This window comes from Engraulis encrasicolus, chromosome 10, assembly GCF_034702125.1.
Source record: "Engraulis encrasicolus isolate BLACKSEA-1 chromosome 10, IST_EnEncr_1.0, whole genome shotgun sequence".
Taxonomy (NCBI): domain Eukaryota; kingdom Metazoa; phylum Chordata; class Actinopteri; order Clupeiformes; family Engraulidae; genus Engraulis; species Engraulis encrasicolus.
In genome coordinates this window covers 47,197,506-47,223,207 of record NC_085866.1, presented here as the reverse complement: position 1 = coordinate 47,223,207, position 25,702 = coordinate 47,197,506, and the positions used below count along the sequence as shown (strand labels likewise).

At 43.0% G+C, this 25,702-nt stretch overlaps 4 protein-coding genes across 5 annotated transcripts in view; all 4 read right to left on the bottom strand.

Moving 5' to 3' along the window:
- Positions 1-240: 240 nt before the first annotated feature.
- Positions 241-4,203, bottom strand: LOC134457206 (14-3-3 protein beta/alpha-1-like). The gene is made up of 6 exons (XM_063209083.1): positions 4,086-4,203; positions 2,439-2,740; positions 2,057-2,180; positions 1,750-1,913; positions 1,456-1,551; positions 241-1,001 (listed from the first exon to the last, which is right to left on the bottom strand). Exons 2-6 carry the CDS (start codon positions 2,730-2,732, stop codon positions 945-947), a joined length of 735 nt encoding a protein of 244 aa, XP_063065153.1. The 5' UTR covers positions 2,733-2,740; positions 4,086-4,203; the 3' UTR covers positions 241-944.
- Positions 4,204-4,324: 121 nt separating this feature from the next.
- On the bottom strand, positions 4,325-8,256 carry LOC134457205 (cytochrome c1, heme protein, mitochondrial-like). The gene is made up of 7 exons (XM_063209082.1): positions 8,118-8,256; positions 7,271-7,461; positions 6,938-7,064; positions 6,507-6,664; positions 5,933-6,093; positions 5,510-5,610; positions 4,325-4,695 (listed from the first exon to the last, which is right to left on the bottom strand). Exons 1-7 carry the CDS (start codon positions 8,196-8,198, stop codon positions 4,591-4,593), a joined length of 924 nt encoding a protein of 307 aa, XP_063065152.1. The 5' UTR covers positions 8,199-8,256; the 3' UTR covers positions 4,325-4,590.
- Positions 8,257-9,187: 931 nt separating this feature from the next.
- LOC134457203 (eukaryotic translation initiation factor 2 subunit 2-like) lies at positions 9,188-16,493 on the bottom strand. 2 transcript variants are annotated; one of them, XM_063209080.1, is made up of 9 exons: positions 16,365-16,493; positions 14,489-14,711; positions 13,843-13,943; positions 13,534-13,663; positions 12,932-13,029; positions 12,314-12,462; positions 11,188-11,244; positions 10,969-11,054; positions 9,188-10,509 (listed from the first exon to the last, which is right to left on the bottom strand). In XM_063209080.1, exons 1-9 carry the CDS (start codon positions 16,377-16,379, stop codon positions 10,334-10,336), a joined length of 1,035 nt encoding a protein of 344 aa, XP_063065150.1. In that variant the 5' UTR covers positions 16,380-16,493; the 3' UTR covers positions 9,188-10,333. The 2 variants fall into 2 exon arrangements, with proteins under 2 accessions (XP_063065150.1, XP_063065151.1); XM_063209081.1 differs by having other exon boundaries at positions 14,528-14,711.
- Positions 16,494-20,764: 4,271 nt separating this feature from the next.
- The window catches only part of LOC134457472 (inactive dipeptidyl peptidase 10), a 74,420-nt gene continuing 69,482 nt past the window's right edge, over positions 20,765-25,702 (bottom strand). Inside the window, exons 23-25 of the mRNA XM_063209479.1 lie at positions 25,489-25,547; positions 24,114-24,186; positions 20,765-21,060 (exon numbers count right to left, since the gene is read on the bottom strand). Coding sequence (XP_063065549.1) covers positions 20,837-21,060; positions 24,114-24,186; positions 25,489-25,547 — 356 coding nt within the window. The 3' untranslated portion in view covers positions 20,765-20,836. The remainder of the gene's footprint in view (positions 21,061-24,113; positions 24,187-25,488; positions 25,548-25,702) is intronic.

Genomic DNA, 25,702 nt, shown 5'->3' with positions numbered 1-25,702 from the left:
CCTCCGTGGTTAAGCTTTGCGTCAGATGCACCTTGCATGATAAGTGCTCTACAAATAGTTAGTTTCAGGCAACCCTGATTTTCCAACGTTTTTAGCAGCAGCAGGCTTCAAGGTCAAGGTCAAGAAGTAGTAAATAAAATACCAATCCAGCCACTTTACATAACATTTGAAAACAACACTTTTGTATGCATATTGTTAGTTTATGATTTAAGGTTCAAAGAATGATGACAGAACAACTGATGTTGGTGAAAATAAACTGCCAGTTTAATAACCATACAATAAAACCTGTAAATACCATGACCAATTACACTAAAAAATATGACCGTAACAAAAAAGGATGAAAAATGCACAACCAGCTAGGTGGAGAAAAAAAGGGAATTATCAGGAAGGACGATTAGAATTCACAACCCCCAACCCCCTTACATTCGTACACACATTCACACTTGGACACAACCTCTTTCACGTGCACATGGAGACTTTTATCGTGTCGCCTCTCCTCTCTCTCTCATTCGCTCACTCAGTCACACCAGACGCACACACGCACATGCACGCACACACACAGACATACACGCACAAAGAATATGGACTCACTACTCAATACAACCACATTTAAATTTCACAAAGAAAATGACTGGCCCTGCTAACATGTGCATGTTCCCCTGTGAATGCTCTCCCCTGTACTGTGTTAGTGCACCTCAGGGGGAGCAGGACTGTGGTAAGCTCAGGTACAACTCATGCTGCTAGTCATACAGTAGGGCTGGGGCATTTCGGGATGGGCTGGGAATGAAAGGGGGGTAAAATGGTAAAAGGGGGGGGCGTGGGAGTGGAAGAAGCCGTTTGTGTGTGTATTTTTTTTTTCTTAAGATGAAGAGTGTATTTTTGTTTGTGTGTGTATGTGTCTGTGTGTGTGCGTGTATGTGTGGTCAGACGATAGGGTGCTGTCTCTAGTTCTCCCCCTCTCCAGCATCCGCCTCGTCACCCTGGTTTTCTGATGTCCACAGCTAGAGGAAGAAGAGAAGGGGAAAAAAAGAAGAGCAGGAACAATTTATAGCATTTATATTTGAAACCACCAAAAGCGATTATATTTTAACACCAGAGCATCACATGGTTGTGTTTGTGCTATTTTGCGTTTGTCATATTTCGCACTAAGAACGACATGCCCCTGAGGGGGACACAGCTGGGCTAACCATCTGTGGCCCTTGGGCGAGACGTTAGTAACGTGATGACAGCTCCAGGGATGATATGTGCTGCCCCCCTCCTTTCTGCAGAGCAGGTCATGTTACAAAGCATCATCACCACCCTTCACACCAATGGCGCTGCGTCAAGCTGTCATGGTGCCAGTAACTACTCTTGTTAGATTTAAGAGCCTCCGTGTATCAGTTAACTGTTGGGCCAATCTGTCACACACAGTCATCAACTTAAAAAGGTGAGAAGAGAAAACAAAGTCCAACGTACGGTCAGGTTGTCCCTTAGTAGTTGCATGATCAAGGTGCTGTCTTTGTAGGAATCCTCGTTTAAGGTATCAAGCTCAGCAATGGCTTCATCGAATGCCTGGAGGAGATTCAAAGAGGTACACGTGAATAGCAAGAAAAATGTTAGAATTAAAATTTTTATACTGTTTGAATATGTATAGACTGTTACATATGAGTAAGTAATTCAGAGGTGAATGTGAAGCGTAGGAAAATGTCAGAATTAAGAACAGGATCGTTTTAAGAGGCATCAACTATTAAAATACAAATGGGTGCTTACGGTCTTTGCCAGAGTGCAGGCCTGTTCAGGCGAGTTGAGGATCTCGTAGTAGAAGACAGAGAAGTTGAGAGCCAGGCCCAGGCGGATGGGGTGCGTGGGCTGCATCTCCTTCTTGCTGATATCGAAAGCCTGCTGGTACGCCTGCTGAGAGTTGTCCACCGTGGCTGCAAAAACACGGCAGCAAACACAAACCCAAGATGTCACTACTTGCCCACTAAACAAAAACCAGGTTTGAACTCTGCGCTGTGTAAATAGAGCTGCAATTAAAATCATAGTAGCAAAGCTGAGTCATGCGGAGCACTCTTACTCTTCTTGGAATCCCCAGAGGCAACCTCAGACAGGTATCTGTAGTAGTCTCCTTTCATCTTCAGGTAGAACACCTTGCTCTCGGGCTGGCTGGCGTTGGCAATCAGGTATTTGTCCAGGAGGCCCTGTAAATTAAAAAAATAATTTTAAAGAATCAGATGCTGAGTTTGGAGGGAAAAAAAAAACGTACAAAATCCATTTCCTTATAGAAGTGCTACAGTTAAATTAACCAAAAGGTACTAAACTACATCCACTTTGCAGTGCATGACTCGGTTACGTCTTAGCAGCTGTACTTAGTGTGTTTCTCCACAACATTTTGAGGGCTCTCTCAACAACTGAGTAAAGCAGCTGTGCCGCCACTTTCTTCCCCTTCGGCCACTCACCAGCACGTCGTTGCAGATGTCCTGCAGTTCCACCTCGATCTTCTCGCGGTACTCCTTGGCCATCTGCTGCTTCTTCTCGTTGCCCTCGGTCTTCTGCTCGATGCTGGAGATGACGCGCCAGGAGGAGCGGCGGGCGCCCACCACGTTCTTGTAGGCCACCGACAGCAGGTTGCGCTCCTCGTTGGAGAGCTCGGTGCCCTGCTCCGTCACCAGCTTCATGGCGGCAGCCATGTCGTCATAGCGCTCGGCCTGCTCGGCCAGCTTGGCTTTCTGCACCAGGTCGCTCTTGTCCATTGTTAACGCTGCAGAAAGACATAAATGTATGCGCATGGGACATGTCAGATCAGGCAGCCCGGCTGTGGGTCTTACATCAAATACATGTTTATTGTAAATAGGACAAAATGCCTGACATTCACACTTGCCACATTGCCATGATATAGGAAGAGATAGAATCTAACTACCTTTAATTAAATGAATGTGTTTTCACAAAACACTACTATCAACATCATATCAATACCAACTTGACCGTAAGAACTCATATATTAATTTCTTATTATTTTCTAAACTGAATATTATGTAAAGAACGTTGGTTTAGTACTTTGAACACCTGGACATCTGGGCGTACTGGGGGGGGGATGTTATCGGATACAGTGCGACCCCTACCTCTGTAGCACTACAATTAAATCATCCGCGCCTTCACCTTCCTTCTCAACCTGACAAACTGAATGGCGACTCGTGCTAGAGACTTGAGTGGATTTGCATTTCAATAGACAAATCTGAAGTGACGTTGCGAGGCATGGCTACACATTTACCGACAATAGCTACATATGTGTCATTCATGGATAAGAGTACCCCTTTATGTTATTTAGCTGTGTGGTTGTTTGTATATTGCCTTGTTTTTGGCATAAAACCTTGAATAGACTGCTAAACTCGGCTTATCCAATCCATCACTATCGCTAGGCCGCTGACATGCTAACGTGAACAAGTCCCCTGCGAGCTGACACAAATGATTATTGTCGTTACTTACAGTTTTAATTTGCATTTTACAGTTGGCCTCAACAATTGACCCACCCATTCGGGAAAATGTTCACGCTACATACGTTTATATGGTCTTATATGACCTAGATCATGATGCACTATTCCATTTATATGCATTCATTTTTGATTAGCAAGGTAGCTAACAAATGTATTAGCCTTCTCGACAGCTAGCGTATTAACATTAGCTACATGACGGGTGCTAGCCTACTTGTCAAATCACCGCCTGCATATGTGTCGTTTGCGGCGGCGATACACGTTCGAAATGAATGGGATGTAAGTTCATAATGCACCCATGTATGTTATTTCGCGTTCTCCGTTAGCAATTTGTGTCGAGTCAGTGACTGATGCATTTCGTACAATCACCCTACGGCCTTGTCCTGGTATAATGGAAGCGTAAGCTAGTTGAATTAGCGACAATGCTAAGTCCTTGTTCTAACTGCTCCCACCGTGAACCGACTCGTTTCGATGGCAGGCTAAGCGGACTAGCAGGACTAGATTTGTCTTCAAGGGAGGCGGGAGGTACCGCTCATTATAGTCAGCCAAACTTCTAAAAACGATAGTTTAATCCATCCATCATACACTCATTCGTCATTTGTCATGCTAACTCACATTATTTACGGCCTTTCCTCCTGCTTTTATCCGCGAAAGGTATAGTTGGAGTCTACGACCTCCGTCTCGCTCCTCGGCTTGTTCTTCTGGGCAGTACCACTTCCGTTAAATTGACACTTCCGCTTCCTTTCTGCTTTTTTTTCCATTTCGCATGCGAAAATATTGTGCATATTTCTAAGTGAACAAATATATTACAATGAAGTTGACCACTACGCAACTTTGAAAACACACAACACATATTGGGGGGAATAGTGACAATTGGATTTATTATGACAGCCAGTTATTTACAGAGTGTATTCAGTGAACCTGCATCCAACCTGACAGCAAAGGCCTCCTCGGAGAAGAAAGCACAATAAATATAAAACAAGGACTACCTCTGATCACCTTTGTGTCTGTAATATAAAAATAAATCAAAGGCAGTGAGTGGGCTCTGTGGTGAAAGTTGGTCAGTTGACATGACATCCTTGGAGCATTGGTCAAAGTTCGGTTTCAGGTAGTATGGTATTTATTTAGGTGGTCTGTAGGCGATCTTCCTGCTCTTCAGCACTGACCACCTGTGCCTCTTCATGTAGTAGACCAATGGAATGAGAATGGCCGAGCCCATCAAAAGCTGAAAAGAAATGGTGTACCACATTAAATAGGAGTAGATGACACTTAAACAATGCCATCAACTTTAAAGTATTTTCATTTCCAGCTGGCTGAGCCTGATGTGGCCTGACTGCTCTTTCTGCCAATGGTTTACTGTATCTACCTGGCTTAAGACGTAAAAATGTGTGGACAGGAAAGCCCTAAACATGGGAATCTGAGATCTTAAAATGCTTAGAGTTTAAAGGTGCACTGTGCTGCTCATTGAAACTGTGCTGTCTACTGCGAAATTGGATCTTTTCATGAATACATACTTAATAATGAACTAATATTTACTAGTATGATCAAAGTACAGTAAATTTTGCTGCTAAAAATGCCTATTTCTGGAAATTCAAAATGGCGAACAATGGAGAAGATCCACCTTTTCATGTATGAAAAGTGCCATTTTCCCAGTCATTATGAATACTTACAAATGGATGGTGGTGGTAAGTATTCATGAAAATGAAACATTTGTGAATGGGCAGCATGAATTGTGGAAATAAACTGGTAAAAATATTACGCACTGAACCTTTAAAATCCTTTAAGAGAAATGAGTTTTCCAACAGTCTCTCTGTAGTACAGTATTCTCGCTAGTTCACAACTCTCAAAATGTCACCCATATACCGGTACTTGTTATCACAACTATTTGGCAGCAACTGCACAAATCTGAGCTGTAAAAAAAAAAAAGTCTCTAATGGCTGGACACACGTAGCAGTTGTAACCACCACAGCAGGATAAGGCTCTTATAACGCAGTACCAGGCTCAGACAGACACAGGGAGACGCAGGCAGCTAAGCTAACCTTCAGCCCCATGCGCTTGCGCTGGTCGTGCTCCGGCTCCGCTGCCCAGCGCAGGAAGGTGCAGACATCCTTAGCCACCTGGCTCATCGTAGCTGGAGTACCTATGGCATACCAGAAGCAACAGGCAATCAATCATTCCACTCTTATTAATTTATAACGAAACGGACTTGTCATGACCCAATCCAAAAGTATATTTTACTTTGTGCATTCTCATTTTTAAGATTTCAAGCTGTGCTTTTAAAAGTAACAGCAATCATTTTAATTGCAGCGTTCAAACTGGTTTACGGGTTTTATACTAGCAGTGCTACAAAAAAGAAGATGTACACAATGGCTATATTCATACTCTATTATGTATTTAAGACTTTCTATCTGTACTGTCAATGTGCCGCTCCATATCCAATTGACTTAAGACAATGGACTCACCATCCTCATATTCCAGGACCTCGTTGTATATGGGGGGAGCCATGCCAATGGCCTGTCCGGGGAAGTATGGGTTGTAATAGAGCCCCTCCCTCACCGCCACCCCAGCAGGAGGATCACAGTACCCTGTCAGCAGTGAGAAGACATAGTCCTCTCCGCCATGCCTGCAGCACAAACACATGATGAGAATTCACACGCTGTCATCTGCAGCAGAACATGACATGTAAAGTAATAAGCTATTTAATTATTGATATCTAGCAGTAGCAGAACTCGTTTAATGAAACTAACTTTATCGCGTACATGTTCAATTGATTTTGCTTTTAAAAATGCACTACTATCATTGTGTCTTCGTATTGAATCAAACGTACTTGTTTTCTTTTCAAATCAACTGATTACAAAGGTCACATACAAAACACCAGTTACCCCGTTGAAATGTAGTCAAATAAAGGACAAAACTTTAACATGATTAAGTGAAAAAAAAATGGTTGACATTTTGCTTTTGATTCACTATAAGAATCCATTTGCTGAAAGAAGAAGTTAGGTGTGACACAACGGCTCAAGTAGGACAGCTTGGTACCTGGCATTGACAATGTAGCTGAGATCAGGGGGCAGAGCTCCGTTATTGGCCACACGTGCTGCCTCTGGATTGGGGTATGGTTTGGGGAAATAGTCAGACAGCTTTCCTGGACGGGTGAACATCTCTCCACTCTCATCAGGACCATCCACCACCTCAATCTAGAGAGGAAGAAGCCAAGGTTATAACTGAAGGGGAAATGACATGTACGGCAACAGTGAATACATGTAGTGAAATAGCATAAACAAGCAATATCATTATATACTGCGCATAAGAGAACGTTGGGTTGAGTGGCTGGAGGGTGAACTGCACTTATTATGTGAAATCTCATACACATTTTGGACACATTTTTGCTACAGAAAGCACATGAATGCCCCTTCAGAACATGCATTTCATTCATGTGTGCTAATGTAATTGAGAGTGTATGTTCTCACCTCCTCGGCCAACACCTTGACCTCTGCCTCTGTGTGGCTCACTCCCACCAGGTTACGGAAGGCCAGATACTCCATACTGTGGCAGGCCGAGCACACCTGCTTGTACACTTGGTACCCCCTGCGAATACTGTGTAATACAAACACACACACGCACACAATAAAACACATTAACTAAAGTGGCCATAGGATGTCCTTTATTCTAAAAAATCAGACAATATCTATGGACACAACAGTGCCTCTTTTTTAAATGAAAATGCAAAGCTCACCTTTCCATAAAATCCATCATTATACATAATGACACATTATAGAGAATATGAGACTACTAATACATGCCTTGCATGGTCCAGTGCCGATACCATTCCGCTGTGAGTCCAGGGATAGTTTGGGGGGTGCAGCTCAAGATCTGAGGCCTTCACTGACTGGTTAAGAGCCAGGGCTAGACCTGCACCTCCTGCGGCAACCACCCCAAGTGTTGAGATGGCTACCTTTTTTCCTCTGGACAGAGTGGCAAAGGACATGTTGACCTGGAGGAAGGTGAGAGTTGTCAAGCAACAGATTAGTGCTCAGCAGAAGCATATTCAAATAAACCATGTCAAAACAGTGGCAGGTTATGACCATGATCTCCTGGTATTGAAGTGAGAAAGGCAAGGATAGCCATTTCGCATGTAATGCTTTACTATGCCAAACAAACGTTCTTTCAGGAACCCTTTTCTAGTAAAATATGGAGCCAGGGACACTAGGCTACGTGCCCTGGGCAGACAAGCCAAGGAGACCAAACACAGAGAGCTATATTAAGCCATAGCATAGCATTGCTCTAGCCCTGAGAATATTTAGAATAACGCAGAAAGTCACTTGATTGTAAATAACTGGTGACGTTTTAAATATGTCAGTGTCACTACTTCACAGATTATACCCATCAGAGTGCAGAAAAAGCGATTAGCATTTGTCACAAATCACACTGACATCTGCAAGACTTCACTACCAGTCTTTCTCCATTAAGCCAACTTGTAGCTACACAAGCTAGTTGAAATGCCGTTGTCAAAGGTGATGTCAGCAGACGAACATGCTAGGCTAGGTGACCTTGTCTGAATTAAGGCTGCATAGCCGGTTTCTTGTGGATGGATGGCTAATTTACTCATCTCAAAATGTCAACAGTTGTTTATATTACATTTTAACTCACCTTTGACACGGCGATAACATTCTTTGAGTTGAGAAAAGTTCTACCGGCACTTGACGACACGGCAACCCGAAGCGCCGCCATGCTTCCGTTCGATGATTGCGAAAGTGTCACGTGGGCAGTGACCTACGACTGTTCGAACCAGAGCCATCTAATAACAGAGTTGCGCAAACCGGGGACCAGGAAGTCGGTTGGTGATGTGATTCGCGTAGATTAAAATGTTTCTTAACAGTAAACTTCTGTTCGTTGGAAACTAACACAGAACCATCACATACCAAACAAAGATTAAGTACAAACAAATTACATTACCTTTACCACATTTTCTGTGTTCTACGGCCACCTCCTGGAACTAAGTAACTTCTAATAGAACTAAAGTCAATGGGGATTTCCATGTTAACGCTCCGTGAGGCTCCATGAGAGCCGCCATTGCTGTGGAAAGATTGGTCCATAGAGGTCTATGGGAGTGGCGTAACTCTGATATTCGATGGCTCTGGTTCGAACGTCACCTTCTCGACTTTTTTCCCCTGCCAAACAACATTTGGTCAAAGACTGGTGGGCATTTACAGTACGACTTCATCTTATGCAGTAATCAACGTTTGTCTTTCGAAGTATTTCCAATTTCCATTTAAACTGTGTAAATAATACTTATTCAATTGAAACTCCTATGTTCCGACAGAAAATAAATCAAATGATGCAAATTTGAAAATGTGGCAACACCTCGGTCATTCAACCCGCTACAATGTAGCCACCATCTCTCAAATGTAACTCTTCCATTGTATTATGTGTATGTTGCAACGAATGAGCATTTCTGGGCCCCTCAGCCACCTACAAGCATCAGAAGGAGAGCGGTGAGGTATACTTGCAGTATCCATGTCCAAATATCCAGGTTTCTCTGTAAAATTGGCCAGACAATTTCACAAACCGAGATACGCTTTCTTTGTAATTGTACTACCCACCATGTGCATCACCAGCTTTCATAATACATCTTATATCTTATTTCCTATTAAGTCAACAATGTAAAATACCTGACCAAGAAAAAAAAAGAAACGTTAAAAAAAAGGAAAAAATGGACATCATTTTCATTTATCACTTTTATTCCAAAACACTCGAATCTGCACATCTGCTGCTGTGTTAGAACCACATCCTGTTTTCTTGTGGGCCATAATTAAATCACTTTCTGAGAGAGAGAGAGAGAGAGAGAGAGAGAGAGAGAGATAGATCACAATTCTGTTGGTCTACAATACAGAGGTTGATTAAAAACTGTCCAACGCCTACCCCAATGAGGCAAACAGCCCTTGTGTATGACAGCAGTACACACACTTTTGTTGTCCTTCACCAATACTGATATCAGGCAGCAGGTTGGGAAATGTAAAATGATAAACTTTCACAGCTGCTGTGTGCGTGCGTGCGTGCGTGCGTGCGAGAGAGAGAGAGAGAGAGAGAGAGAGAGAGAGAGAAGACATGAGTTGACCCAAAATCCCCAAATACCCAGGGAGCTCTCTATAAACTCTCTGGAGAAGCTTAACCCAGAGCCTGTGAGATGAAACTACTACGCTGGACTGCTGCCATCTTCCCTGAGAGCAATGCCACGTTGGTTAAACCACACACACATGATAAAACCACACATCGCATATTCTTAGGCAGATGGGAGGACAACGTTAGGGGGGCTTTGACCGAAAAGTACTGAAATTCTTTCTCTTTTAACCAAGAGCACTTTAATATGCCGGCTAAACTGTAAAACTCTGAAAAGGTGATGACCGGGGGGGTCAGAGGAAGTGGTGGTGGTGATGAGGACCACATTGGTACCAGAGGGGGTGTACTGTATGTGTATGTGTGTGTGGGCTGGTGGTTTAAAGCATCCAGTGCCACACGGTGCCTCTGCAGTAAAGGCCCCATGACTCTCCTTCTCCTGCTCAACCGGAGTTGGAAAAACAAAACAGAGTATAATATCTATAGCATCACATCAACAACCCCTCCTACGCCCAGCACCCGGCCCCCCGAAAAAGAAAACATCAAAGACCTGTTCCCCTCCCCCACATGATACCCAAGATGTCCATGACCCTATCACGGTGAGATATTTGCCCAGGTTCGATGTAGTCAATTCAGGGCAGCAGTGGGCTATCAGTGGCTCCCCTATGGTTGTTGGCTTGACAGAGGGGAGTGTAGAGGGGTGATAGGAAGGGGCAAAGAGGAGCAGCAGCAGCGCCCCGGCGTTCCCGTTAGTTGGCTTTGGCACGAAGCTGAGCTCTCTTTCCTGTGACAGCCTGGAAGCCGGTCTTGATGCTAGCGACGGAGCAGCGGGAGTGACACGTCTCGCACTGTAGGAAGTACAGACGCGTGTCTTTTTGCAGAATGGTGTCCGGGGAGCGACACGTGTGACAGGTGACATATTCCTCTGCAAAGAAGACACAAACAATCTGGTCATGATCACTGTCACAGTTACAGTATTTAAATCTTGTGCTTTTTTTACACACCTCAGCTGACAGGTGCTTTGAAGATGACACACAGGTCACATATCAGGGAAAAAATACAAAAATCCATACACTTACGACTTCGCTTTGATTTATTTACAACATTTCGGTCTTAGACCTGTATTACTCAAACAAAAAATAAGGAAGGTCTAAGACCGAAACCGTCAAAGGGAAATGGTCAGTGTGTGGGATTTTTGAAGCGTTTTTTTTTTTTTAACAGCTACATTTTGAAGCCATCTTCCAAATCTACATATTTCATGTCAACAATGGTGTTGGGGATTCACAGTCTCCATAAATGTATAACTCATTCACTGCAAGGCTGGCATTCCATCAGGGCATAATATGAACTATTTGAGACCACTAGTTAGCTATTAGCTACTTACTAATGTATCTTCTCAGCACATTCTCTATCTGTTTCTGTTGAAATCTTCCCTTGATAACAAGCTGGTTATTTCCATCAATGGAGCCACTGTGGGAAGGAAAAAAAACATACATTTGTAGGTACACCAGTAAAATTACTGAATCAATGATCAATCTATCTTTCGATAATCAATAACTTACACACTCAAAAATATAGCGGTTTTAGAAGTGATCATCATTACCTTGTACCAAGCTCAGCCAATAAGAAGGCAAGGAGATGTTTGGGTTGACGATGCAGCCTATACAACAATAAAGACAAAATGAACTGCTTTAATACAAATACATAATGTCTGCATTACAGTCAAAACAAAACACTGAAAACATTCCCTGCTTTTAGTTTACACAGATCCATTTTTATTGTATACATTTTATTATAACCACCCCATATACTGCAAATCAGCAAAAGGTTTACAACATGGCAGAAAAGGCTGCAAGAACAGGAGCAATTAAAATGAAGGAAATACTTCATGGTTATGTGCAGGAGCTGGGGGGGGACATGAATTTTAAGTAAATCTATGCATGGCCTAATTTACTAAGACAGCAACTGCACTAATCCTATCTGAGGAGCAAAATGTGTTTTCTGTGATGCAGCTGGGGAATCCGTGTGGAAATTACCACTTCTACTCTTATTCTAATATTGACACCCTTCCCAGCACGCCCAGACATATTAGAAAAAGCAATCAGCCTCTCTCTGAATACTAGTCATTGTAAGCAAAATGTGTGCTCAACATAATCGGCAGATCCCATGAAGGTTTTTAACAGAGAGGAAGTCTTAACTGAAGGCTGTATACACAGACAGGTCCCATTGGTGTATTGCCAAGTGCATAGCAAAGGTTTAACATACTACCCTATATACTAGCTCAGGGGTGTTTTTTGTAGAAGTCTTTGCAGAATATGTGCACCTGAGCTCCATCGTCTATGCCCACCAGGGATCAATACTCCTCCTCCCCCTCAGTGCAAATGTAAGAAATCACCTCTCATGTTTCAGAGAAACACCTGATGCAGCACTGATAATACTGCACTGTTAACTAATATGCTCCCCAAGCTCTCATAGAATACAAGGATTGCATTGTCCGTATAGGTACTCTCTGTATTGTTTTTCTGAGTTTTCACAGTTCAACTTCAAAATATTACAATTTGCTGTGTGCTGTTTATTCAGTATGCTCTTTATGATCGGTTTATCATCCGTTTACATCAAAGGCATTTTGAGCAAGACAAATTTCCCATTGGACCAACCAAAATCAAAATCAAACTAGTTGTAATCTTATGACAACAGACATACAATGCAAAGTACGGTTCTCTACTCACAGTTTGCAGATGTCTGTGAAGTTGACGAAGGACGTCTTCTTGGTGCCCACTCGCACCACCTGAGGAGGCTTCATGACGAACTTCCTCTTCTCTCCGGCCACCATGTCGGGGTTCCTCTCCCGCATGATGTTAAACACCCGATTCAGCAGCTGCAGCAAAACAACAAACAGTATGATTACACAACCAGCAGTGGAGAACACTATGAAAAGTTAAAATCCACCTGAGAAACTCCCATTGTCATTGTGTCACAGCACACCCTCCGCACACCGAAATTGCATTTGTGTCTCATCTGTGCAAGGGGACAGCCCAAATGCACTGCAAGCGAGGCAGTCGGCAAACCCTTGGCCTACAAGCCTGGCACCCTAATCGCTCACCCATGGCTGTGGGTTTCTTTTGAGTACATAACTAACAAATGGGCAAAATGATTAATTCAAGGGAAAATGATTTAAGTGTTTAAACGTTAAGATATCATGCAACCATAAGATATCATGCAAACAACAACAAGTGTGCCAAAGTGGTGAATCCTGGTATGGGATTCATGGAAAAAGCCAGCACTGAGTTGCATTAAAAACTGCACTAGCCTTCTTACAACATTCTCACGCTTAAAAAACAGCATACCTCATCATAAGTGTAATCTCTCTCAGTGCCTGCCCACGTAGGGCCCGCCTGTGAACTGAAGGTGATGTCTGAATTCTTGGCATCATCGTCATCCAGAGCTGAAAACAAGATACACAAACGTGAATTGATAGACAATCAGTTTTCAACTTTCCACCCAACCCAATCTCCATATTTAAATAACAGAAAACCTTGGCGACGGAAAAAAACAAATGAGGAATGGTATAGATCATAACAAAGCATAAGTAACTGAATGACATGAAAATAGTGAATTAGTCATAATGGAGATGTCCTACTGAAGCTTTAACTTTAGAAGGCTCATAGTGAAAGATGACATATTTCCACAATTGATTTCTATTTGCCACAGCCAAGAAGGGAGAAGGCAGCAGTGTCCGTGCCAGACATGGTAGGTGTGAGATGAAAATCCATCAAATCTATAGTAATTCAATTCAGTTCGATTTTTAATAGTTAACATCCACAAATGTCATCTTTTTTCATGAAAATATACCTTCACCATCAATGTGTAAGTACTGGCATTCATTACTACTTAGTAAACATTTATGAAAAGATCAAGGGGCAAAGATGTTTTTTGCCACACAACTTACCTTCATCCTTCTCCAGCAGCTCTCCCTCGTCGAAGTCCACTTTCTTTGACTTCTTCTTCTTGGCGGGCAGCATGAGATCTAGGTCATCCTCATCCATCGCCTCTGACGGCTCACTCTCGATTTTTAGGTCCTGTTGATTAAATAATTTATACATTAGGAAGACGTTCAGAGAGCCTTGTTACGATTAATGCAGATTTCAGTCTGCAGTTATAGCCACATTTAATGTCAGCATTTATGTAGGCAGCACAAACACACACACACACACACACACACACACACACACACACACACACACACACACACACTGACCTTCATCCCCTCTTCAACGTCATCGCCAAATACTTTTTTTTGTTTTTTCTTCTTTTTCTTCTGATTGAAGAAGTTCAAATCGTCCAGATCATCTGAAACCTCTGTAGGTGTTGAATGAAGAAAACAATCCATGAATGATAGGACATCACATGCAGCAATAGCTTAATTTGGTTTCTCACTCCCTGTGTTGTTATTCACTGAGAAAGAATAACAGATAGCAAAGTGCCTCACTTCACTTATACAATAGGCAGGTTCATATTTATTTTTGATGTCTGTGTTTTGATGACTTTGAAGTCTCTAAAAGCCTGGCGATAACTTAGCATAGAACATGCTTAATATCTGTACTATGCTTAACATCTAATTTCAGGCACCATGCCTGAGATCTTAGAGACCGAATTTGTGATGAAATGTGAGATGGTCCCCCCCCTATGCCTTGCTGAACTCTCTTCCTGGTATTGAGGGAATAGTTTGCACACTTAAAATCCTTTTTCTTTGTTTATTTTTGTTCCATGGAAGGATTACTCTTCGACCGGTGGAAATGTAATCCTGCCATAGAATAAAGAACAACATTTAAAAGACAAAGAAAAAAGGATTTTAAGTGTGCAGACTCTTCACTCCAACCCTTCAGTCGGCCTTTGTCCTGCACCTTTTCCTGGGATGTGCGCAAATGTCACCGTCCGCTGACCTTTCTTCCTGCCCTCGTCCTCGTCTGCGTCAAACTCCTTCTCCTCCTGGCCCTCTGGCTCCACCTCCTTGGCCTCCACAGGTCCCTGGGACTCGTCGGCCACGCCATCGCCCCCATCCTCCTCCAGCATGAAGGGCTTCTTCTTCTTCTTCTTCTTCTTGGTCATGGTGGGGTCGAAGATCATCTGCGAATAGTAATGGAAGCAGATAAGCCAGGGCAGTATTCCAAGAGCATGGTCATGTGATACACCTGGCTACGTTAACCTGCATGAAGTGGGAAACCTGTCATTTAGTTAAAAATAATAAGGACTATGGGCTCTGGTATTGGATGACTTACCATTACCTCAAGGTTAACCTGTATAACTACTACTTAAAAGCTAGCCAGGTCCTTGGCATGTTCCCCAGGAGGGAGCGTGAGGGGGAAAATAACCAATAAGCAGATCTCAAATGGCGACCAGCCAATTATTGGCCTATAATTGCACAATCATGAGCAATATTGGGTGCAACTCCATCTTATACCAATCAAGCCATCAGATATCAAATCAAACTGTCATTAAAGAAAATTGAAACAATGAGGATTTTTTTGTCCAGACAGTAATGTCAGTCTGACGTTATAAGTCAGTACTGCCATTATAGTAATGTTGCCGTAATATTATTAGTGTTGTGGGTTGCCTTGACAAGGTTGTTGGGGGGCTGTGTGCAATAAATGTGAATGTTATTGTATGCGAGTGAATGTAGCAGCAGTAGTAGAGTATCATTTATTAATTAATCCCCAACGTTAGGCGTTTATATATGAGTGTGGGTCATTCAGACTCTCAGTGCCCATTATCTTGCTCTCTAGAAGACCCAATAAAGGTTCATCCTCCTATCCCATCATATCATGGAAGCAGGCAGGCCAGAGGAGGGAGAAGGAGTGAGGGTGTAAATAAGCAACAACTAGATCTCCAAATGGTGATCAACCACCTGCACTAATAATACTAATAAAATCCATCAGAATAGTGCCATCCCATCCCAGATCAACTCGAGCTGTGTACATATTATAAACCATCATGTCAAATTGTCCTGAGAGAAAATTGCTTTTACAGTTTTATAGTTTGACAGTTCACGTCATAGGCGATTACTCTTCAATTGTGACAGTGGACACTGGACAGACTGTTGACGAGAGACCCCGTGATCTCGTTTTAGTGGCCCTTCCCAAATAATCTGTCACAGATAATGGAACCATACGACCAACCCGTCAACACCTATCATTACTGTTGAGTACACATTCATTTGATGCTGTTTAGTGCAACGTGGTCCACAATGCTGTACTAATGAAAACAGTTGCATTAGAGTATTTTAGCGACATCCCAAATAGGACAAGCGAAAGGGACGATTAGTAATGTAACGGGCTAAGTAACTTCTGCCAGAGCCCACCACTAGCCGCAACGCTGCTGTTGAGCCACTGCTGATGGGAGAGACTAGCCAGCTAGCAAAGGCTGATCTGTGCTCCTGCCTCGGCACGTGCGAAAGCCTGCTACTCGTAGGAAAGCAGTCGGTGAGAGTTGATTTCTAGCCTGCCCAAGCACATCTCTTCATTTCTGAAAACCGACATAGCAACATTTCTTGAAGATTTATTGGTACATACATTACACCGACCAGAAATGCCACTTGATAGCTCGCTAGCCCTCAAACCAACGTAGCCTTCAACTGGCTAGCCACATAGCAGCCGTATTAGCTAAAGGCCGAACGTCATAGTGTGTTAGCTGCGGCGAGTGTCAAATAAACTATTGTAGACCATTCCTCATCTCAAGAAAGACTTAGATATATGCCAAGGGAAAGGCTATCCGACCGCTCACCTCGTCTCCTGACATGTCTGTAGCTTGTTGGTAGAGGTCTCTGTTAGAGAATGTGTAAAGATCACAGTGCCTGTGAGCACCCCTGTTTCTTGCATCAGCAGCTACTTTCCACTACGCACGCGTGTACCGCAAATGATTGGAGCGCTTGTTCTCGGATGGCGTTCCACCACCCTACCGCTAGGGGGTAGGATTTAGCCGTATAAGGGCAAGTATGTTCGGCCTACACTCACCTCACCTGCTTCAGGTGCAGGGAAAGAGGGCAGAAGGACTTTGAAGTGAGTGTTATCTCTCTGGCGACAAATTCAGACCCACACAGTCTGTCTATATAATGTATGTGATTGAGACTGAAGTAAACTACATTGCAAATTGCCAGATTATCTTTAACATATTCTATTAACTCTCTGTGTTTGTGTGTTTGTGTGTGTGTGTGTGTGTGTGTGTGTGTGTGTGTGTGTGTGTGTGTGTGTGTGTGTGTGTGTGTGTGTGTGTGTGTGTGTGTGTGTGTGTGTGATCTGCCTAATGGCTGAATGCATGCATGTGTGCATGTGATAGCAGACCTAAATTTCATCTATTGTGCAATGTATATTTAAGCAATATGACCCGAGTGGGAGGGATGATGTGCACTGACATCCTCCCTGGTGTGGTTCGGCCATAGGCACGAAGCCGAAGGCTGAGGAAATCAGTTAAGTGGATGTATTAAAAAGCAAGGCCGTTCGAATGTCCATGTCAAAAACAAATCTGTGCAAAGCATATATATTCATTATTTTATTGAAAAATAAATAAATAAAAAAACAAAACAAAACAAGAAAATACACCAACAAAATACAACAAGTTTCTAAGGCATTCAATTAAAAAGACTACATGCAGTCCACTGTTTTCTCCTGTCTGGTTTGACTAACGTTGCCAATAGCTCTGTAGTCTTCACTGGTTGCATCACAGATAACAGATTTCTTCCCCCCCACCAGCTTCACCAAAATCACTGAAGCAATACACATAAATCACATAAAGGTACCGTAGGCTTTACATATTAGGTTGGGCTGTATTTGTTTTGAGCTGGGGGTGGGTGTGGGTGGGGGGATGGTGATACTGTTGAACAAATGTTATGTATGCTGCTATCTCTTCAGACAAGGCCATTTGTTATGAAGAGCTGTCTTTTCAACAACCCTATGTTGCCCATTCAAAAATACCACACATGTTAATGTTATTTTCTGTCAGGGCCTTAAGAGATACCTTTCATTTCACAATTGTATTGCTGTGAGGCATCCAGTCACATCTTATACCAGGGTACAAAAATGGCTTGTTTAACTGTGAATTCATAACATGTTTTACAATCACTGACAGTACCAAAGGCAGCTATATTTATTTTTTTACAGACATGCAATTAGCATGGGAGGATCCTCAGCATTCAAGATAAAAATACACAGTCAGTCACCAACTAAGGACAACACTAAAACATACAGATGATGTCCCAGGAGTGACATTGAAAATATTGAACCAATGTACATTTGAGGGGAAAACCACTGAATGGAAAGTAGTTGGTCACTTACATTTGGCACATTTGATTCAGATTTTAAAAAAAGCTTTACAGTGACATGCAAAAGTTTGGGCACTCGTGATTCAAACTGGCATTACTGTGATGCATGGCTGCTCTCTGATGTTGTCAGACATTGTTTCTTATATTGAGAGCCAGGATAATTTCTGAAGTAGTATTAAGGATAGTGTCCACATTAACAGGATCAATGAAAAGCCACAAAGTCTAAAAAGCGCTTGTGATGGATATTGTAAATGGTCTTAGTAGTACTATAAATGTCAAGTCATGCAAGTCAGTCGATAATGTGAATTCCTTGTGGCAGCTGCCTAGGAGCAGAACACTTTTCAGGGAACCATTTCTTTTCAATCATTTAATTCTTCATAATAATGTGAAGAAATGACAGCATCTGACATCTTTAAGACAAACTGCAGAGGGAACTGCTTTGCTTGAGTCAAGTCACAACTAGCTGGAGTTTCTAAAGACCCTCAAAGAAATGTTTCCCTGAAATGTGGGTGCATTGTGTATCGTCTGCCGATAAGACAAAGGGAATGGAAGCGGCTAATTCAACCAGCTACATTTTACTTGCATCATCAATACAAAAATCAGAGGGAACATGTATACAAATGAAGTTATACACAGAATTCTTTGGTTGTAACAAGAAAAACAAGCAAGTGGAAAACGGATTGCGGACATCTGACCATCTTGGGTGGATGACATGCTTTGGACATTGGCATTGGTTGGATTATCTTCCACAGCAGAGTACAGAGAGTTCCAATCCACCATGTTCAAGAGTACGTTAGAGGTCTTGATTTAACTTGCCTCTTTCCAGATATGTTATTCTCTCCTGGTGGAGCTGTGCAGAACTACACAGATTTGGCAAGAGCTAGGCTAGTCTTGGCCCTCAAAAGCACTGAAAATAGTGGGGACATACGAAACCAATGTATTATCAATTCAAGACAAAGCAGACATAATCGATCCCTGCCCAGGATATTGGACAAAACCTCCACAGGCCACGGCAGACTCATATGGGATGTCCGAGCATAATGCTGTGCTTCAAGCTTTCTCCCTATGTGGACAATGTAAAATATAAAAGCATAACTTTGTTGTTGCTTAGAAAATGTGTACTCCTTCTTGAAACTATGCCCTTTGACAATTTCACTTCTCATTCACAGTAATATGTAGAGAAATGTTGCTAAGAGGTGCCTAAACTTTTGCAGAAACGTAACAGCACTGAGTTCATATCAGACAAAATATGGCATTAGTTGAAACCTTATTGGAGTTACAATTAAACCAGAACAACAAGACAAACAGAACAGCTGACTGATGTAGGTCTTGCGACTCCCCATACATCTCACAATAAATCCGATAATTATTGAACGGCTTGGACATATCTGGGTTAGCATTTCTTTCATGACGCAAGGTGGAGTAAGTGCTTTGTCTGAATGGTCACAGTCAAACTCTGCTGGTGCTGGTAGACTAACTTAAAGGAGCATTTAGACAGATTTTATAGGAAATCACTTATCATATAAATAAATCAATCTCCAAACAGTAGAGACTGGACATGACAAACCATTTCTGAACACCCATAAGATTTCACCTAACAAACAGCAGTTTGCTAATGGGACTCCAATGTCATGCAGCCTTTGTGGTCATGCATACTCAGACTTTCTGTGTGCTTATGAGGAAGACCACTTCATTCAAGGAGTTGTACTTTTCCATTCAAACGGAACACAGACAAACACAAACACATAGTACACACACACACACACACACACACACACACACACACACACACACACACACACACACACGGTGGCTTGCGTGCATACACAAGTTGCTTTCAGCCTTGTCGTTTTTCTCAGAGTGGCAAACCCTAGAACTTTAGGCCAAAATCCAGGACTTGCAGCAGGTGTTATACACACCCACATCTTCACGGCGGGGACACATGCGAGAAAATTGGTGCGGCGAACAGAAATCCTCCATTCATTCCTATTGAGGCAAGCGAAAAGTGTGAAGAGGAGTGAGGAAATGCAAAAAAGTTTGAGACAAGTTTAAGTAATATGCTGGTCAAGAGCGGATTTTGTCAGCGACGGGCTAATCCAATCAACAACACCGTCGTTTTCGATTTGATTCGCCGCTACGACCTGTTGGTCATTGAGCGTTCAGAATGGAACACTGAATTTCGCCTCATTTTGCTTTGCTCAATTCGCTTCCATGTGTCCTCGCCGTTGCAATATCCACAGGAACAGGGAACAATGGTGCCACCCGGTGGGGTGATGGGTTCCTGGCCGCTGCGTCCTCATTGCAGAGAACATCCAGTGAAGTGGTTCGCAGAGTGGGGGTCCCCACCTCTTGTGGCCATCAGCCTCTGTATGGTGGCAGCATGTAGGGGGGGAAGCTGTCCTTATTCAGTCTCTCAGGGGGAGGGGGGGGGGCAGGTGGACAGGATGGGGCCAAGGAGAACAACAGAGGAAGGGCGGTTAAGAGAGGAGATTAAGGGCAGTCGTCAGTCATCTTCCTCATCATCCTCCTCATCGTCCTCTGTGTACAAGAGAGGAGTCGTGCTTGAGGCAGTGGTGGAGGTAATGGGGTTGGAGCTGGGGTAGATGGGACTGAAAACAGAGAGAGAGGGGGGGGTGCAAGGGAGGGACTCAGCCATCAAGCTCCTCATCCTCATCATCTTCCTCTGCGTACAAGAGAGGGGTTGCGCTTGAGGCAGTTGTGGAAGTAAGGGGGTTGGAACGGGTGGGGACAGTGTGAAGCAGAGAAGAGAGAGGGTGGGTTGATGGGAGGGTGGGTAAAACGATCTCCTCCTTCTCCTCGTCCTCCTCATAGGCAAGGGAGGGGTCGTGCTTTCGGGGTTGTTGCGGAGGAGGGGGAATGGGGATGGAGCTGCGGGGTGACGAGAGGGGGCTGACGGGGTTAAAAATGTTAAGGGGACTCAGTCGTCCTCCTCCTCATCGTCATCGTCCTCCTCGTAGACGATCGTGGGGTCGTGCTTGAGGCAGTTGTGGAGGTAGTGGAGCAGGGTGCGGCTCTGGTGCTCCTGGCTGCGCGGCTCCCGCAGCGTGTGGCCCTCGTCTGGGTACAGCTGCAGGGAGTAGTTGGCCTCCACCTTCACCAGCCGGCTCAGCAGCTCTGCACTGTGCTGGAAGTGCACTCGCGCTGTGGTGGGGAAAATAAAAACATGACGGATGGATATTACAATACATTACATTACACTACATTTAGCTGATGCTTTTATCCAAAGCGACTTATTGTTATTATTTTTCAGGGTATTGGTTACAGTCCCTTGGAGCAATGTGGGGTTAGGTTCCTTGTTCAAGGGCACGTCAGCCATGGATGGAGGTATAGGGAGAGGTCAGATGGGATTCAGACCAATAATCCCCAGATATAAAGTCTAATGCCGTGTGTTCAGACCAAGAGCGAATGAAGCGAACGGAGCGACGGACATCATTATTTTTCTATGGAGGGCACGCGACCAGCGCTACCAGAGCGAATTCGCCAGGAGCGAAGCGAACTGAGCGACCAAAGCGAATTTTAACAATTAAAAGTCATCTTATCTTATGGTAATGAGGTATGACGCAGTTCGGCGAAAACCAATTGGAATGTTCATGGGTAGATGACGTGACGTGTACATTTTGCTGTCACAGGCTCTTAAAATTGAGAACATTCATGCTTTCAAAATTGTCAATGTTTTACATGATTAAGCTAGTGTCTATGTTGTGAAAAAGTAATGTGTAATAAATCCAGAGTTTAAATGAGTATACTTAATTTTGAATCAAATGTCACATTTGTCCTATGGTGTGATTGTCACAAGCCTGGTTTTCCATAGTATTATTTTTTTAAATAAATAATCAAAGCTCAGTCATTTGTCTAAATAACCCTGGCATGTTTTTCAAGGTGTCTATTTTAGCAAGTGGCAATGCTTAATTTTTTTCCTGTTTTTCTGAGACTGTGTGGACTCATGAAACTTTGTCACAGAAAACAATATCCTGTGGTGTGACATCACATTTTGGGTAATTCTGTGGATAATTATCTATTGCTGAAGCTCCAGCTGTAATTAAATTGTGACTTTAGACCCTTCAGAAGGCAATGGCAAGGGTGGATTTTAGTTTATTCTCTCAGAGTTCTTCAATCTCTCAATTACGTTTTGCTACCACAAGATGTATTAGTTGTGTAGTCCTTTGGCGTGACAGCCATAAAATGCATTATGACAATACTGTATATTTTTTATATTTTTTTCTTATGTTGATGTATGCAAATGTATTTTACTAAAGGTGAAATTTTATTTCAGTTGGCAACGACATGGCATTAAATTAACTCAAAAGCTCAAAAGTCCTATGGTGTGATGGTAAAAGTCCTATGGTGTGACACTTTGGAGTATCACACCAAAGGACAAACAGGTCACACCAATGGACTAGATATCTGAGAAATAGCTTTTAAAACAACTGGTTGTACATTTTTTTGTTGTTGTTGTTTGACTAGATAAATATTGTGTATTCAAATTACTTATTCCTTTATTGGCCATTGGAATTTATACTTTGATGCATTGTTGATGAATATTTGCTGTTGATTTTAGATAGTGACAAATGATATAAAATGTCATTAATGTTACTTTGAAACCATAAAATATAACTGTAACAGTGAAGGAAAGATCAGTGAGAGAGTATAGAGGTAGATGAATAAAGTATGCTGTGGAGAGCTCAATATACAGCATAAATGTGCTGTCCAGCTTGAGATACCAAACAGGGACTGGCCACTACACACTACAGGTTCAATGGTGTGACAGTCATAGCATACCTACAAAAGTGTGATTGTCATGCCAAGGTCACACTTCAGTATGAGTCTTATGAGCTCTGCAGGGTACATTTAATGACCGCATGGCTGTCATTAAGTGTTACGATAGGCTGATAATTGACGATTCAAAGACTTATAAGTGTAAAGTGTAGGTCCATATTGACTACAACATTACATTATGATCAAAAGACAAAATAATCATAAAAGTTTGACTGAGCGCTCTTGTTCTCCAACTTAGTAAACTCCAAACTGTGGGTGCTCTTGAAGTAAGAAGACTAAAGTCCTTTCATTTAGAGCGTGTTGGCACTAGGGCCGACTTCAGGCAACTCCACAGGCCGACAAGGATTGTCCTTAGTATAAAAACCCTTTATTAATCCATGGGCATTGTTACAGAGATAAAACCGCCAACCGGTTTCAACCCGCACTGGGTCTTCATCAGGGCGTAAAACAAACCAAAGTTTCTAATGTTTGCTAAATCAAACATCAATGCTGCGTCTATAGCGAATACAGCGAATTCAAGGCGAAACTTCTTCAGCTACCCCCGCTACCAGACAGCGTAGTTCGCTCTTCGTCTGAACACGGCATAACTCCCTAACCACTCTGACAAAAATGGCCCCAAAAACTGCATCATGTTAAAGGGGTATGCCACTATTTTGGGGCTGAATACAGTTAAAATCGTTGGCCAGGGTTTATAAAGGTGGTAAAGTGTCTTATTTTTCATGTTAAGCGTTGTCTTGCTTTAAGACAAGTTAAAAGAGGGAATATGTCGCTAAGCTAGTGAAAGTCAATGGATCCGTGCACCTTTATAAACCAACGATTTTAACTGTAGTAAGCCCCAAAATAGTGGCATACCCCTTTAAGATGTGGATGTTATACATAAGGGATGGGTGGCACTGTGGTACTGTGGCGCAGCGCAGTTAGACCCCACATATGGGCTTGCTTGGCCATGGGGACCCAGGTTCAAGGCTGGCCTGAGTCATGTCCAAACTCTCTTGCTTGCTCTTTTCCTGCTTCTATCTTGCACTTTCCCTGTCTCTTCTCAAATTGTCTTGTCATAACAAAGGCTGAAAAGCGCCCCAAAAATCATATAAGGGATGTGCAGACAAGGCCATCACAATAGTAGATCATGAAACCATTAGCGTAGACACACTATCAGCAATGACAGCAGGAATATCCAAGCACAGTGATACAAAAATCAATGCCGCAAATCCATTTCTCTGCTGTAAGCACCTAAAAAAATGAATAAGTGCTATTAAAACCTAACCCAGCTCTTTCTCAGAAACATTTACCCCCTTTCAGCATGGTCATATGCAAGAAATATACGGAATGGATATGTAACATATTATTATTGCAGAGAAACCCTTTTCCTCTGATTAAAAAATCATTGATTTCGTCTTCTTTTACGTCATGGTGCTTACCGTCGGCGGTCCCGTGCAGTAGCAGAAACTGCTCATCTTTTAATTTGGTGACGTCTTCCAGCAAGGAGGCGGCCTGTGGAGAGACACAGCATTCACATGAGCAGCGTGAACGATGAGGCTCGCTGCGTCGTAAAAAGGGGGGGCCGCCTTGGAAGCACTCTCGCTTTATGGACCCATATAAGTCACTCCCATGACATTGGTGAAATCGCAGCGCGAGCCACATAAGGTACTGTGTGTGTGTGTGTGTGTGTGTGTGTGTGTGTGTGTGTGTGTGTGTGTGTGTGTGTGTGTGTGTGTGTGTGTGTGTGTGTGTGTGTGTGTGTGTGTGTGTGTGTACGTGTACGTGCATGTGTGTATGTGTGTGTGTGTGTGTGTAGTAAAAGTAGCAGGCCTAATAGCCTTTTTCTGTGCGTGCAGATGAGTATCTGTGTAGCCACACACTGATAGGCCGACATACACTGTATATCGGGTCAATATTTCGTAGATTCAAACCAATCAGAGTATCGGCTGATAGCTGCATAACATTTGGCCCATTTATAGATAATATGCCAATATTATCAGCACTACACTAAGCTACAATGTGCATCTCAGATCATAACAACACACATTCAGATCTGGTCTATGTCTTATTTTATGAGAGCGTGGCCTGGGTACATGCTCCAAAATAATGTTATTATTTTACAAATGGCAACACGTCAATTCTCTCTAACATTACATATCACATCTGGCACCTAGACTAGGTCTACTGTAAATGCCCACACCCCAACTTTCAAACGGCTATGTGCTATTTTGTTCACCACCTTACTGTACATAAAGAATGGCGGGTCTATGGCATGATCAGTGAAAGTATTTATCTTCCAAAATCAATAGCTTAAATTGCTCCTCAAAAATGTGTAGCTTACAACTCATCCCAACCATTGGCTGACCATGTCTTATTAAATACCTGCACACGCATCCCCACATGACAAAACCCATATTCATTCTCTGGTGCAGATGCTGCTGCCATTGTTGCTGCCCTGCTCAGAATGAAATGCAGCAATCCTTACTGAGCACTTTGTTATTGATCTCAGCAACCCCAGGAACTGAAACTGCAGCAGAAAAGTTTTTTTATGTAACTTTTTCTGCCCGTGATGATGCATGAGTGACCAGGCAGCACTGTCTGGCTGATGTATTTGTGTTTATGTCTGTTTCTCCGTGCCAGCTCAGGTAGTGAATGTGTTGCGGTTGTTTTGAGAGATGGTTTTTGAGTGAGAGAGTGTGTGTGAGAGAGAGAGAGAGAGAGAGAGAGAGAGAGAGAGAGAGAGAGAGAGAGAGAGAGAGAGAGAGACAGAGACAGAGAGACAGAGAGACAGAGATGGAGGGGCTGTACACCTACCACATAAGCATGGTCCTCCTTATCTGGTAGCCCCAGGTATCTCTCGGAGAAGGCAGCACCTGTGCACATGAAATATGCATCACTACTACACTGTAAATGGGCCTGTCAAACATGAAGATACTAGTAGCCCAGATGGGCAACCTGGATGGAGAAGTTACAACTCCACCAATACATATATACGAACTGTCTTACTGCCTCACAGTAAATGTGGCTG